We start from the raw sequence: 13,277 nt of genomic DNA on the forward strand, positions 1-13,277 counted from the left end.
GCATATGCAGGAACTGGCTGTCAACCCAGTGGGGGTTTGGGGCTGCACAGAAAAGTTAAAGGGTATGTAAACGTTTGTGGTCAAATTTTTTAATTATTATTGCATTGTACTCATTTTGAGCTAAAAATAATTTTTTCAGTTGGTCTTTATAAGGCTACTTTCACACCTGCGTTAGGTGCGGATCCGTCTGGTATCTGCACAGACTGATCCGCACCTATAATGCAAACACTTAGATCCGTTCAGAACGGATCCGTCTGCATTACCATGAACAAAAAAAAGAATTTTTTTTTTGTTCATAATAATGCAAACGGATCCGTTTTGACTTTACATTGAAAGTCAATGGGGGACGGATCCGTTTGAAAACTGAGCCATATTGTGTCAACTTCAAACGGATCCGTCCCCATTGACTTACATTGTAAGTCTGGACCGATCCGTTTGCTTCCACACGGCCAGGCGGACACCCGAACACTGCAAGCTGCGTTCAGGTGTCCGCCTGCTGAGCGGAGCGGAGGACAAACTGTGCCAGACTGATGCATTCTGAGCGGATCCGCATCCACTCAGAATGCATTAGGGCTGGACGGATCCGTTCGGGGCCGCTTGTGAGAGCCTTCAAACGGAACTCACAAGCGGAGCCCCGAACGCTAGTGTGAAAGTAGCCTTAAACATTTTGAGCCCCTTTCTCTGTACAACCTTGAGTTTCTCTAGTAGCAGGCTCTGTGTATTTTTGCTGTTTCCTGTCAGGCAGCTCAGCTGACGAGCTTCTTATCTCTGACCCTACAAACACTCATTATAGCTCAGTCCTTATCTTACTGATAAGAATGTGGCTGAAATAACAGTTTATGACCTCTTAGTACTTTAGTCAAAATAGTTTTAGATGACCGGGACAAAGTGAAAGTACGATTTACACGGCTAGACAAACCTTTGTGACAGAATGGTTGAATATTTTTAATAAAGACCAATTGAATTTTTTTTTTTTTTAGCCCAAAATGAGTAAAATGCAATCATAAAAAAAATTGCCTCCGAAGGTGTCCATACCCTTTAACCCCTTAGGGACATAGCCTTATTTCACCTTAAGGACCAGGCCATTTTTTGCAAATCTGACCAGTGTCACTTTAAGTGCTGATAACTTTAAAACGCTTTGACTTTTCCAGGCCATTCTGAGATTTTTTCTTCGTCACATATTGTACTTCATGACACTGGTAAAATGAAGTCAAAGAAATAAAAAAAAATTTGCATAAAAAATACCTAATTTACCAAAAATTTGGAAAAATTACCAAATTTCAAAGTTTCAGTTTCTCTACTTCTGTAATACATAATAATACCCCCAAAAATTGTGATGACTTTACATTCCCCATATGTCTACTTCATGTTTGAATTATTTTGGGGATGTTACAAGGCTTAGAAGTTTAGAAGCATATCTTGAAATTTTTCAGAAATTTACAAAAACCCAATTTTTAGGGACCTCTACAGGTCTGAAGTCACTTTGCGAGGCTTACATAATAGAAACCACCCAAAAATGACCCCATTCTATAAACTACACCCCTCAAGGTATTCAAAACTGATTTTACAAACTTCGTTAACCCTTTAGGTGTTGCACAAGAGTTATTGGCAAATGGGGATGGAATTTGAGAATTTCATTTTTTTGCCTAATTTTCCATTTTAACCCATTTTTTTTTCCACTAACAAAGCAAGGGTTAACAGCCAAACAAGACTGTATCTTTATTGCCCTGATTCTGTAGTTTACAGAAACACCCCATATGTGGCTGTAAACTACTGTACGGCCACACAGCGGGGCGTAGAGTGAAAGGTGCGCCGTTTGGTTTTTGGAAGGCAGATTTTGCTGGACTGGTTTATTTACACCATGTCCCATTTGAAGCCCCCCTGATGCACCCCTAGAGTAGAAACTCCATAAAGGTGACCCCATCTAAGAAACTACACCCCTCAAGGTATTCAAAACTGATTTTGCAAACTTTGTTAACCCTTTAGGTGTTGCACAAGATTTAATGGGAAATAGAGATACAATTTCAAAATTTCACTTTTTTGGCAGATTTTCCATTTTAATATTTTTTTTCCAGTTACAAAGCAAGGGTTAACAGCCAAATAAAACATTATTTATGGCCCTGATTCTGTAGTTTACAGAAACACCCCATATGTGGTCGGAAACTGCTGTACGGGCACACGGCAGGGCGCAGAAGGAAAGGAATGCCATACGGTTTTTGGAAGGCAGATTTTGCTGGACTGGTTTTTTTGACACCATGTCCCATTTGAAGCCCTCCTGATGCATCCCTAGAGTACAAACTCCAAAAAAGTGACCCCATTTTAGAAACTACGGGATAGGGTGGCAGTTTTGTTGGTACTAGTTTAGGGTACATATGATTTTTGGTTGCTCTATATTACACTTTTTGTGCGGCAAGGTAACAAATAGCTTTTTTTGGCAGCTTTTTTTTTTTGTTATTTACAACATTCATCTGACAGGTTAGATCATGTGGTAATTTTATAGAGCAGGTTGTCACGGACGCGGCGATACCTAATATGTATACCATTTTTATTTTTTTTACGGTGGTCACCTGAGGGGTTAGGTCATGTGATATTTTTATAGAACCGGTCGATACGGAAGTGGCGATACCGAATATGTATACATTTTTTATTTTATTTTTTTTATTTTTTTTTTTTATGTAAGTTTTACACAATGATTTCATTTTTGAAACAAAAAAAATCATGTTTTAGTGTTTCCATAGTCTAAGAGCCATAGTTTATTTTTCAGTTTTTGGGCGATTATCTTGGGTAGGGTATGATTTTTGCGGGATGACATGATTGTTACAATTTTGGCGTACATGCGACTTTTTTTTATCACTTTTTTATTACCTTTTTTGGGAAGTAAGGTGGGCACAATTTCAATTTCATCATAGTTTTTTTATTTTTATGGCGTTCACCGTTCGGGTAAAGTAACATGACCGTTTTATAGATCAGGTTGTTACGGACGCGGCAATACCAAACGTGTAGGGAATTTTTTTTTTTTTCATTTTTATCAGTGATAAATGTGTTTTTGATTTACTTTTTTTTTCACTTTTACCCAGACCCACTTGGTTCTTGAAAATCCAGTGGGTCTGATGTCTGTATAATACAGTACAGTACACTATATAGTTTTTTGTACTGTATTTTACTTACTTTGTCTGAACAGATCTCTGCCTTTAGCACAGATCTGTTCAGCACCATGGACAGTAGGATGCCTGAGAAGGCGTACTGTTGCCATGGGAACCTTCCCCGTCTGCTCAGTTGTGGCCACAACTGCGCAGACGGGGAAGGGTAAGGAGGGGGGCTGTCTGGGGGCTCTCTCCTTCTCCATCGGGGGGCTATAAAGGCACAGCAGCCCCCCCGATGGGAGAGGGAGGGAGCTCCCTAAGCTGTTAACCTTTTTCATACAGCAGTCCGTATGGAAAGGGTTAAACGGCTGACATCGCATCACAGATGTCAGCCCTTTATACCAGGGTGTCAGCAATGTGCTGACACCCTGGTATACCCACTGGCCACCAACGATTATTCAAGGGGAGGCTTGCCGCACCGCCCAAACCTCCCGCCCGCCGCCATCAAATCATTCAGGGGTGGTGAAACATATATAGTTTAGGCATACTAAAGTTTCTGATCCCCGCGGTCAGGGACCACGGGGATCAAACTGCAGAAAGCGCAGCAAACCGCAGGTCTGAATTGACCTGCGGTTTGTTGCGATCGCCGAATTGGGGGGGGGCATTTAGCCGAGGTCCCTGCCGCCTGTGCGGCGGTGATCAGAAATACACAGGACATACAGGTACGCCCTGTGTCCTGAAGAGGTTAAGGAACCCAGAGGCTCTTATTACAACACAACCTATTAGCAAGTTGATTTTAGTGATGTTTCCAGCACATTTGCAAAAGTTAGAAACCCCGTTTAAAGGGATTTCCCAGTTTTTAGATATTAATAACTTGCCCTCAGAGTAGGTCTTCAATATCATCTTGGTGGCGATCCATCAGCCTCACCGAGCATCTGTTTTCAGCAGCGGCTGACGTAGTTAAAAAGGCACTGGATGTGGCCAGAAGCAGAAGGCTCAGCCCACAGCGTAGGAGCCATGCAGACGACCGAGCTGCTGCATGTCGGCACAGACACTACGCAGTGGACGGAGCCTTCTGCTTCTGGTCTCGTCTACTGTTTTGTCCAATGTCTGATATTGATGATGTATTTTGAGGATAGATCATCAATATCTACAGACTGGAAAACCCCTTTAAGCCTCCTTCCTGTCCTCATACTTAGCCACTGTGGAACAACCCCCAATGCAATGACTGGCAGCGGTGATCTGCAACATTGGTCACGGTCCTTAGAATACAGCGGCTCCTTCCTGGGAACCTGCCCCACTCCCATGGATCCCAGAGGTCAGACCCCCACTGATCAAAATAAGACTGCATTTCTTTATTTGAATGTAAAGAGCATAATATCATATATTTAAGAAAACATATTGTATGTAGTATACAACTATGATCCAGACTTATCACATCATGTACATCCTTTTAGATCATATGATTACATTACACTTGAAATAGGATAATCATACCCATTTTTATATTCCCCCCCCCCCCCCCCCCCCAACACCCGTTGCTCATGCTGATCTTAATCACTGTCTCAGAACTCCTATTCTTATGGTACTGTCTGCGACTGCTCATCTAAATCTCCAATGATCCTAGCGTGCCCTTAACTTTTGCTTCCAAATACCATTTGGTTTGCTCAAAAGGAGACATCAATTCCTTGATTTCCTCTCTCGTCAGGATATGTGCAACCAACTTCCTCCACTTTTTTATGAATTTTCCCACTGTCTTCTCCTTACTTTTACCCGCTTCCAGCCTCTCCAAATAAAGTATCCTTTTTACCAGACCTACAACTTCATCTTTTGTAGGATATGTACTAGTCAGCCAGTGACGCAATAGACTTTTTTTTTTTTTTTTTTTTTTTTTTTTACTGCCACGAGGACAATATGTATCCCTGGTTCCACAACCCCTTTCCCCTGGGAGTCATCTTGTCCCACCGGGATATATTGAAATATACATTGCTGGGGTTCTGCCTTTGCCTTTACCTCTACCTCCCAAACCTCTCTAATAAAGAGAATTATTTTGTTCCACAATGGTTTGATATGTGGGCAACTCCATAAACCATGCAAGAGATCTGCTTTTGGTTGTGAGCATTTAGGGCACTCCCTAAGATAGTGAGCCGGGGCATTGGAATAGGAAAGGTTAAAAGCATAGGTTGCTTTATGCAGGATTCTTAATTGCGATTCTCGCCACGGTTCACTTTGGACTGCCTTTCTAATATATTCCAAACCTTCTCATTTTGAGGGCTAGATCTGTAACCTTGATGTCTTTTTCCCAATGTGCAAACACATTTTTCGTTAAGCCTATAAAACTCCTATCTCGGATACGTCTATATAAGTCAGCAAGTGAAGTCATATCCCCACCTCTCCCTAGAAGAGCTGCAAACCAGGTCGGCCTATCCGCTTCCCCCATGGACGTCGATTGGGCCTTGCAATAAGCAGAAAGCTGATAGAATGGTAATGGATGTGAAGCATTAAGTTGGTATTTGTTCACTAATTGCTCCCATGACATCAGTTTATGATCTGGGCCTATTATTATGTCACTTAGCGTGTGTATGCTTTTCTCCCTCCATTTTTTTTTTTTTTTTATACATCTTATTCTCTCTTCCCTGCGGGAAGGCAGGGAGAGACCACAGGGGCATCTGGGGTGACAAATAGATCGGGAGCTTGTACAATTTCCTGATCGCTCTCCATGCCATTATGGTGTCCCTGAGAAGAATGGACTGTTTAACTTCGCCTGGAAGATCTTTAAGCCAGGTGTGTGTATAAGGGCTGCTAAATCCCATGGTTGCGCCAATTCTTGCTCAACTCTACCCGCCGAAAAATAATTAGTGTTCCAAACCCAATCCCTTACATGGCGGAATAAGGCCGCCAGGTTATATAACCTAATGTCAGGCATATTTAGGCCTCCCTCCCATTTCATTAAACAAAGCTTCTTGTAGGCTATGCGAGGTCTTTTCCTATTCCAAAGGAAGGCCACGAATGCTGACATTTCCTGACATCAACATGTTTAAGAAGCAAGGGGATTGTCTGTAACGGGTACAGCATTTTAGGAAAGCTGATCATTTTTATTAGGCATGCTCTTCCCATCAGAGACAATGGTAGGTCTCTCCATTTATCCAGTTCTTTGATTATCTTATTAAGAAGCGGTGGGTAGTTTAAGGAGTAAATCGAGGACGCTGTTCTGCCTATTTTAATCCCTAGATACGTGATATAATCTCTACGTACCTCTACCCCAATTTGGGATACGGATGGTATATTCTTGTCTCCCAAAAATAATAGCTGACTTTTAGACACATTTATTTTATATCCTGTTACTCCGCTGTAATTATGGAATATTTCAAGGATAGCTTTCAGATGTAGGCTCGGCGAGCTCATGTAAATCAACAGGTCATCTGCAAAGCATGTGAGCTTCAGTATTTATTTTCCCACCTTAATCCCTTCATATGCATTGGACTTTAAAAGGTACAAGGCCAGTGGTTCCAGAGCTAGATCGAATAATAAGGGCGACAAAGGACACCCCTGCCTTGTTCCCCTGTAAAGCCAAATGGTATCAGACAAAAAACCTGGAATGTGTATCCTCGCTTGAGGGTCTGCATATAATGCTGCCAGATGGTTCCGAAAGGCACCTCTCGGAGCCATCGCATCAACGCATCATTTAGCCACTGCCAGCTGACATTATCGAATGCCTTTTCGGCATCGATTGCCAGGAGGGCCTGTGTAACATTAGATCTTCTACCCTGCAGACTGTCTTGCACTGCCAGTACTTTCCTGATATTTGTTACTGCAGAGCGGCCTTTGATAAATCCCACCTGGTGTTCCCCAATCAGATCTGGCATAAGTGACGCCAATCTATTGGCCAGTATCTTAGATGCCAACTTAAGATCTTGATTGATCAAAGAGATTGGCCTAAATGATCCCGGACTTGTTAAATCTTTCCCTGCTTTTGGGATCAACTTAATATAGGCTATATTACTGGAAGGGGGTATCCTCCCCCCTGGATCACACCGTTAAACAGGGCGGTCAACCTAGACACGATTTCAGGTCCCAGGGCCTTATAAAATTCTGCCGGGAACCCATCAGGGCCCGGCGATTTCCCATTTTGTAGGGTTTTGATAGTCTGCTGTATCTCCCTCCGTTATCTCTTTAAGACTCTCTAACGCTTCCGCTGACAGTGTTGGGAGTTGCACTTTGCTTTCTGTTGGTCATTGGTCTCCTGGGAGTACATATATGTGAAGTAATTCTTCATTATTTCTAACAATTTTCTAGGGTGGGAGTGAAGGACCCCCTTCTCGTCTCTTAGGGGATATATTTGCAAACGCCGGGTATGTGGGCGTGTAAGATTCGCGAGCAATTTGCCCGCTTTGTTACCGTGCTTGAAAAGAGCGGCCTGTCTACAGTCAGCAAACCATCTAACTTTCCCTTACTGAAAATAATCATAATTATGTTTGGCGGTGACCCATTGCACCTCATTTCTGTCTGATGGGTCGTTAAGATATCTTGTGTATGCTAGTCGGACTTGCCGTATGGCCTGTTCATATTTCTTCTGTATTTCCCTGCTCTTCCCTATTGTGTACGACATTATACGCCCCCTCAAGACCGCTTTAGCGGTTTCCCAGAACAGCTCAGGGTTTTGCCTATGAGATTCATTTATCTTGAGAGTATTCCCACCACCATCCCCTCAATCTATCAATAAAATCTTCATCTGTCAACAGGTGCTTTGGCATTCTCCAAACTTGATCTATACCCCTTGGGAGAGTTTCTGCCAACTCAATCCAGAGTGGAGCATGATCCGATATCAGTATATCTGCTAGTTCAGCATTATGTACTCTCGGAACTAAGTCCGGTGATACCATTTTATATAATCTATTCTTGACCAAGATTGCTGAGAGTAAGAGTAGTGGGAGTACTCCTATCAGTCGGGTGATACCGCCTCCATATATCAACCAAGTCTGTAGTTTCCAGCAACGGAGTAAGCGTATGGGATCCTTCCGGATTTTGCACGAGTTTACTTCGACCCGTCTGTTTTCTGTCTTCTATACTGTTTCTTACCCTATTAAAGTCACCTGCTACTATCATAGGGGGCCCCTTGTTTTGTAAAACAGTTTTCTAGGGCCTGGTAAAAGCTTGCTTGGGCCAAATTAGGGGAATATACATTATACAGGAGCAGTTGCCTACCCCCCAAATTGAGCTCCGCTTTTAGCCTTCTTCCTTCCCTGTCCGCTTCACTACCCTTTAGGGTGTACTGAAGATTTTTATGAAAGAGTATCATTACCCCTGCTTTTCTACCTACTGACGGCGAACCGAATACCTGTCCTACCCACTGTTTGCGCATTCTCCAGAAGTCTTGTTCCTCCAGGTGTGTCTCCTGTAGCAGGGCCACATCTGCCTTCAGCTTTTTAAGGTGTCAAAGTACCATATTTCGTTTGGTCTGTGAACGCAGACCTTTTACATTCCATGTCACGATTCTCATATAGGCACCAGATTCAGAGCTATCTCTGGAGACACACCTGGAGAAGATCCAGACTGTCTATCCCTGAAAAGAGAGTGCATGTCAGCAATGAGCAACAACAAGAACATTTCCCAACTTAAGGCCGCCCCCCCCCTTCCCTTTCCCAACAGTGAACATAACAAACGTCCATGAATAATATCCATCTCATAGTATTGACTCCTCCTCTTTTTTTCACGCATCGTTCGCAACTATCGTAATTCCGTGCCCTATTCCAATAACTTGTCAAAACAATAAAATTCTAGGTAAATCTCCTACCCCCAAAGCCCTCTGCAACTCTTTTGCATATAATTTCCATGGCAAACCGCTTAATTTCCCTCCATTCAGAATCAGCAATGATGTTGGGCATCAATTTTTTTAGTTATTTTCGTTTCATATTTTCGTTTTATACCTTCATCTTTTCTCTCCTAAATTTTCTACCACCTCACTGCTGATTCGATCCCTCCCTCTCCCCAACCTCTATGTATAACAAACCCAGTGAAACCTGATAATGTGATCTTCCATCACAAGGAAGTTGTCCAGGATAGTCTATCAGCCGTCGGACAGACAACCTTAGTAAACAAAAGTCCTCCGGACCTCAATCCTTCATCCTTGGGAGTCATCCATGGCTTCCATGAATGCCGGGGATCTCTTGCGGTATTGGGAGTCCGTAAATCTCTCTTTTTTGCGACGGTGCATAGACTCTGACATTCTTCTTTCTCTCCCCTGGCTTGGTTCCGCTTCCATGTTTTCCTCCAGTGTCCCCATAGCCTCTTTTGGAGTGAGGTAGGTATCAATGCAGCCATCTTGGCGGAAAACCCTCAACGTGGCAGGGAACAGCAAAGCAAACTTGACTTTTTTCTTGACCAGAGTGGAACAAATTTGCGAGAAAGCTCTTCTGCGTTTTGTAACCTCCACCGAGTAATCACTGAAGAGGAACACTTTCGAACCCCGCAACATGAGCGGGTGTTGAGCTCCTTTGTACTTTTTCAGAATCGCCTCCTTGGCGGCATAATTTAAATATTTCGCAATGGCCGGCCTTGGCCTCGGACGGCACCATTCTGTGTCTGAGGGCCTAGCTCAGTGATGTCGAACCTTTTAGAGGCAGAGTGCCCAAACTGCAACCCAAAACCCACTTATTTATCGTAAAGTGCCAACACTGCAATTTAACCTGAATACTATAGTTCAATATAGTATATATTCCATGTACTTTATCATTTAGCTATTAAAGCCTGCCTACATTCAGTGTCCTGCGTGTGCTGTTCATAGCGCGCCCTGCGCTGATGAATGGCAGGGAAAGTCTAAGGCATATTGGTACAACACAGACTTTTTTCAGAGTGCGGGTGCCCACGGAGAGGGCTCTTGAGTGCCGCCTCTGGCACCCGTGCCATAGGTTCGCCATCACTGGCCTAACTGGTCCCAATCTATGAGCTCTCTCGACTGTATTTGCCCTGGAGCCCCAGGGCTTGAGGGAGTTCCACTGCAAAGATTTGGGGCAGCTGTGATGGCGGGATATCCTCCGGTAATCCCACCACTCGAAGATTATTTCTTCTGGATCGATTTTCCAGATCCTCTAGCTTATCTTAAGTGCCTGGTTATTTGACGGCACCTCTCGCACCCTTATTTGGGTTTGCTCTAACTCTTCTTCCATCAGAGCTACTCTTTGCTCCAACTCCGTTATCTGAGTGGAGTGCTGGGACACCTCCGTTTGAATCTGGAGTGCTGCCGAGACCGTGGCTTCCAGCGTAGATTTAATGTCTGGCGCTAATAATTTCGCCACTTCAATCGCCATGGTTCGGCAAGAGATAGTGATATCTTGGTCTGGGGTTAGACTGACCTCTGTTCCCCCTGGTTCCGTCTCTGAGCACTTAGCAGATGGCTGTGCCGCCGATTGGGTGAGTCTGTTTTCTCTGCCGCCGCCATCTTGCCTCGCGGCTGGCGCTCTTCACCCTGAGAGAGACGCGCTGGCGTGTTCGTTATGCCGTCTTTTTTCAGGAATTTCTCCATCCACCTTTCCTGTATCTCTTGCGGAGGTCAGAGGAGGATAAAATTACCCCCCGAAGGGTCTTGTGGCTCGATTTACGGGCTTTGGGTATCGGAGCTCCGGTCTTCCTCACCCTCACATGCGCGCGCCGGAACCGGAAGTCAAGACTGCATTTTTTTAGCTAAAGCAGAGATGTCTTAGGGCAGGGATGTTCAACCTGCGGCCCTCCAGCTGTTGCAAAACTACCGTTCCCAGCATGTCCTAATAGCTGTAGGCTGTGCTGGCATGCTGGGAACTGTAGTTTTGCAACAGCCGGAGGGCCGCAGTTTGGGCATCCCTGTCTTAGGGGAAACAGGAGTGATCCAGTAATCATTGTGCAGATCTGAAGAGGTCATGCCACATACAGCAGCCTGGATCAGCAGTGGTTGTGGGAAACATGACCATAGGAAGCCTCAGTATGCATCAAATTTTTTTTTTGTATGCTCAGATCCCATGTTAGGGAGGGAGCTATTCTCCCCCAAGAGAATGGCATCTGATAGAGCATGTTATGGGGGCTCTGCCATGTGCATAAGGTCTTACTGTTTTACATGCTTGTCCTCTGCTTGGTGGGACATTCAAAAAATGATATATAAATGTAGTCAGGCACCTAACTGCATGGATGAAGCCGAGCACGGAGAAACCAGGATCAAGTCCAAAAGCTCCTATTCACACTATACGAAGGCTACATGCACACGACCGTTGTGCGTTCCGCAATTTGCGGAATGGCACGGACAGCCATTAATATAACTGCCTATTCTTGTCTGCAAAACGGACAAGAATAGGACAGGTTTGTTTTTTTTGCGAACCACGGAACGGAGCAACGGATGCAGACAGCACACGGAGTGCCGTCCGCATATTTTGCGCCCCCTTTGAAGTGAATGGGTCCGCATCCAAGACGCAAAAACTGCAGCACGGATGCGGACCAAAACAACGGTCGTGTGCATGAGGCCTAAAAAATATGCACGTATCACCGGCTCTATAACGTTTAATCCAACAATAAGGCAGAGGCCTCAGGGACTCGTGACGACCTCAAAGAGAATATAGGATAGAGTGGTCTCCTGTGATTAAATACAATCTAAATTTAGTTGCATTTCCTGAGTATTGCTCAATACAAAATCTGTGGTGTGGATAATATACCCCTTTCTAATTCTCTTGCAGGTGACTCCAGTGTTTGAGACTTACCTGAAGCCTCACCTGCAAAGCAATCAATCCAAATTATGAAGAGGACATTCCCACAAGACCCAGATGCCACATTATGTGATTATAACATGTTCTTTTTCTGTTTTCACACCTCAGGGATGGTTTTTATAATTTTTTTTAGTCACTGAGAAGAATCTGAAGGAATTGGTGGTAGAGCGAAACTATGTCTGAGGCCTCATCTCGGCTGCCGTCAACCAATGTCTGGAAGAAAAGACATTTAATCTGAACTGTTAATGTAAACTTGTACAGAAGATCACGATGTCAGCTAGACAAGAGATTGACCAGAAATGGTGCATGTGAAGAGTGGAGAAGCGGCAGCTAGTTGCTTCTTTCTTCTCTAAATCTCCTCTGTCCTCTCTGTAGCTGAAACAGTCTCCTAGAAACTGAACTTCTTGTCTTTCCCCTACCTAAGGCCTCATGCTCACAACCGTATCCATTTTGTGGTCTGCAAATCGTTGATTCTTTCAATGTGCCATCTGCACCTTTTTTTTGCAGACCCGCTGACTTCACTGGGTCCATGGTCCGCATTTTGTGGACATATTCTATATTTTTGCAGAACGGACATATGGATGCAGAAGGCAAATGAACGATCGTGTGCCTTCCACATCTGTAGGTCCATTCCACAAAAGGATAGAACATGTCTTATACTTGGCTGCAAAAAATGCGGATGCAACAAAGATGGTATCTGTATTTTGCGGATCTGCAATTTGCGGAGTGCATGAGGCCTAAACCTAATAATTCAGTTTCAGTCTGTGGCACAATCGTAACTCCTGGGCAGCATGCCTACTGTCTTGGGGTTATGTGTGATATTTCCTTTGCTTCCCATAGTCAATCACTTGTCATCTGCTCCTCAAGAACATCTTCAGAATCCGCCCTTTTCTCATTGTGGAAACGGCCAAAACTTCTCACCCACAAAGCTCCCCACAGTGCTGCACCTCCTTACATCTCCTCCTCTCTGATGTCCATCTACCACCCTTCTCGTGCTCCTTATTCTCCCAATGATGTAAGACTAACATCCTCCATAATTCAAACCTCTGTCTGGTCTTCAAGACTTTTCTCAAGCTGTACCTGCTCTCTGGAATGAATTGTCCCGGACAATCAGGTTGATGCTCAACTTTCTTTGCTTTAAACGTGCCTTAAAAACACTTCTTTTCAGGCCGGCTTATGTTCAGTAAACTGACTCTTCCTTGTTTATCCCCCAACCCCTTCTTTTCGCACCGTGTGAGGGATTGCACCTTCATTATTATCCTGGAATCCATTTTACTTTGCTGGTTTATTTTAGGTCAGAATGGAGAATTGCTGAGCCGTGTGTACTTGAGACAAACAAAGTTAATTACTTGTTAGTTCTCAGAACTATGCGTGTCTGATGTTCTGGGGGAATACAACTGGTTCTAGATACTTCTCAAGGATGAACAACTCAAAGATAAGAGTTTTTTTTATTTTTTTATTAAATGTG

The 13,277-nt window shown here is 43.9% G+C and overlaps 1 protein-coding gene across 1 annotated transcript in view; it reads left to right on the forward strand.

Moving 5' to 3' along the window:
* LOC120979105 (peroxisomal acyl-coenzyme A oxidase 2-like) overlaps window positions 1-11,885 on the forward strand; it is a 62,387-nt gene extending 50,502 nt beyond the window's left edge. Inside the window, exon 14 of the mRNA XM_040407647.1 lies at window positions 11,780-11,885. Within this exon, the coding sequence (XP_040263581.1) occupies window positions 11,780-11,842 (63 nt within the window). The 3' untranslated portion in view covers window positions 11,843-11,885. The remainder of the gene's footprint in view (window positions 1-11,779) is intronic.
* The last annotated feature ends 1,392 nt before the right edge of the window (window positions 11,886-13,277 follow it).

Source organism: Bufo bufo, chromosome 9, assembly GCF_905171765.1.
Source record: "Bufo bufo chromosome 9, aBufBuf1.1, whole genome shotgun sequence".
NCBI classification, from domain to species: Eukaryota; Metazoa; Chordata; class Amphibia; order Anura; family Bufonidae; genus Bufo; species Bufo bufo.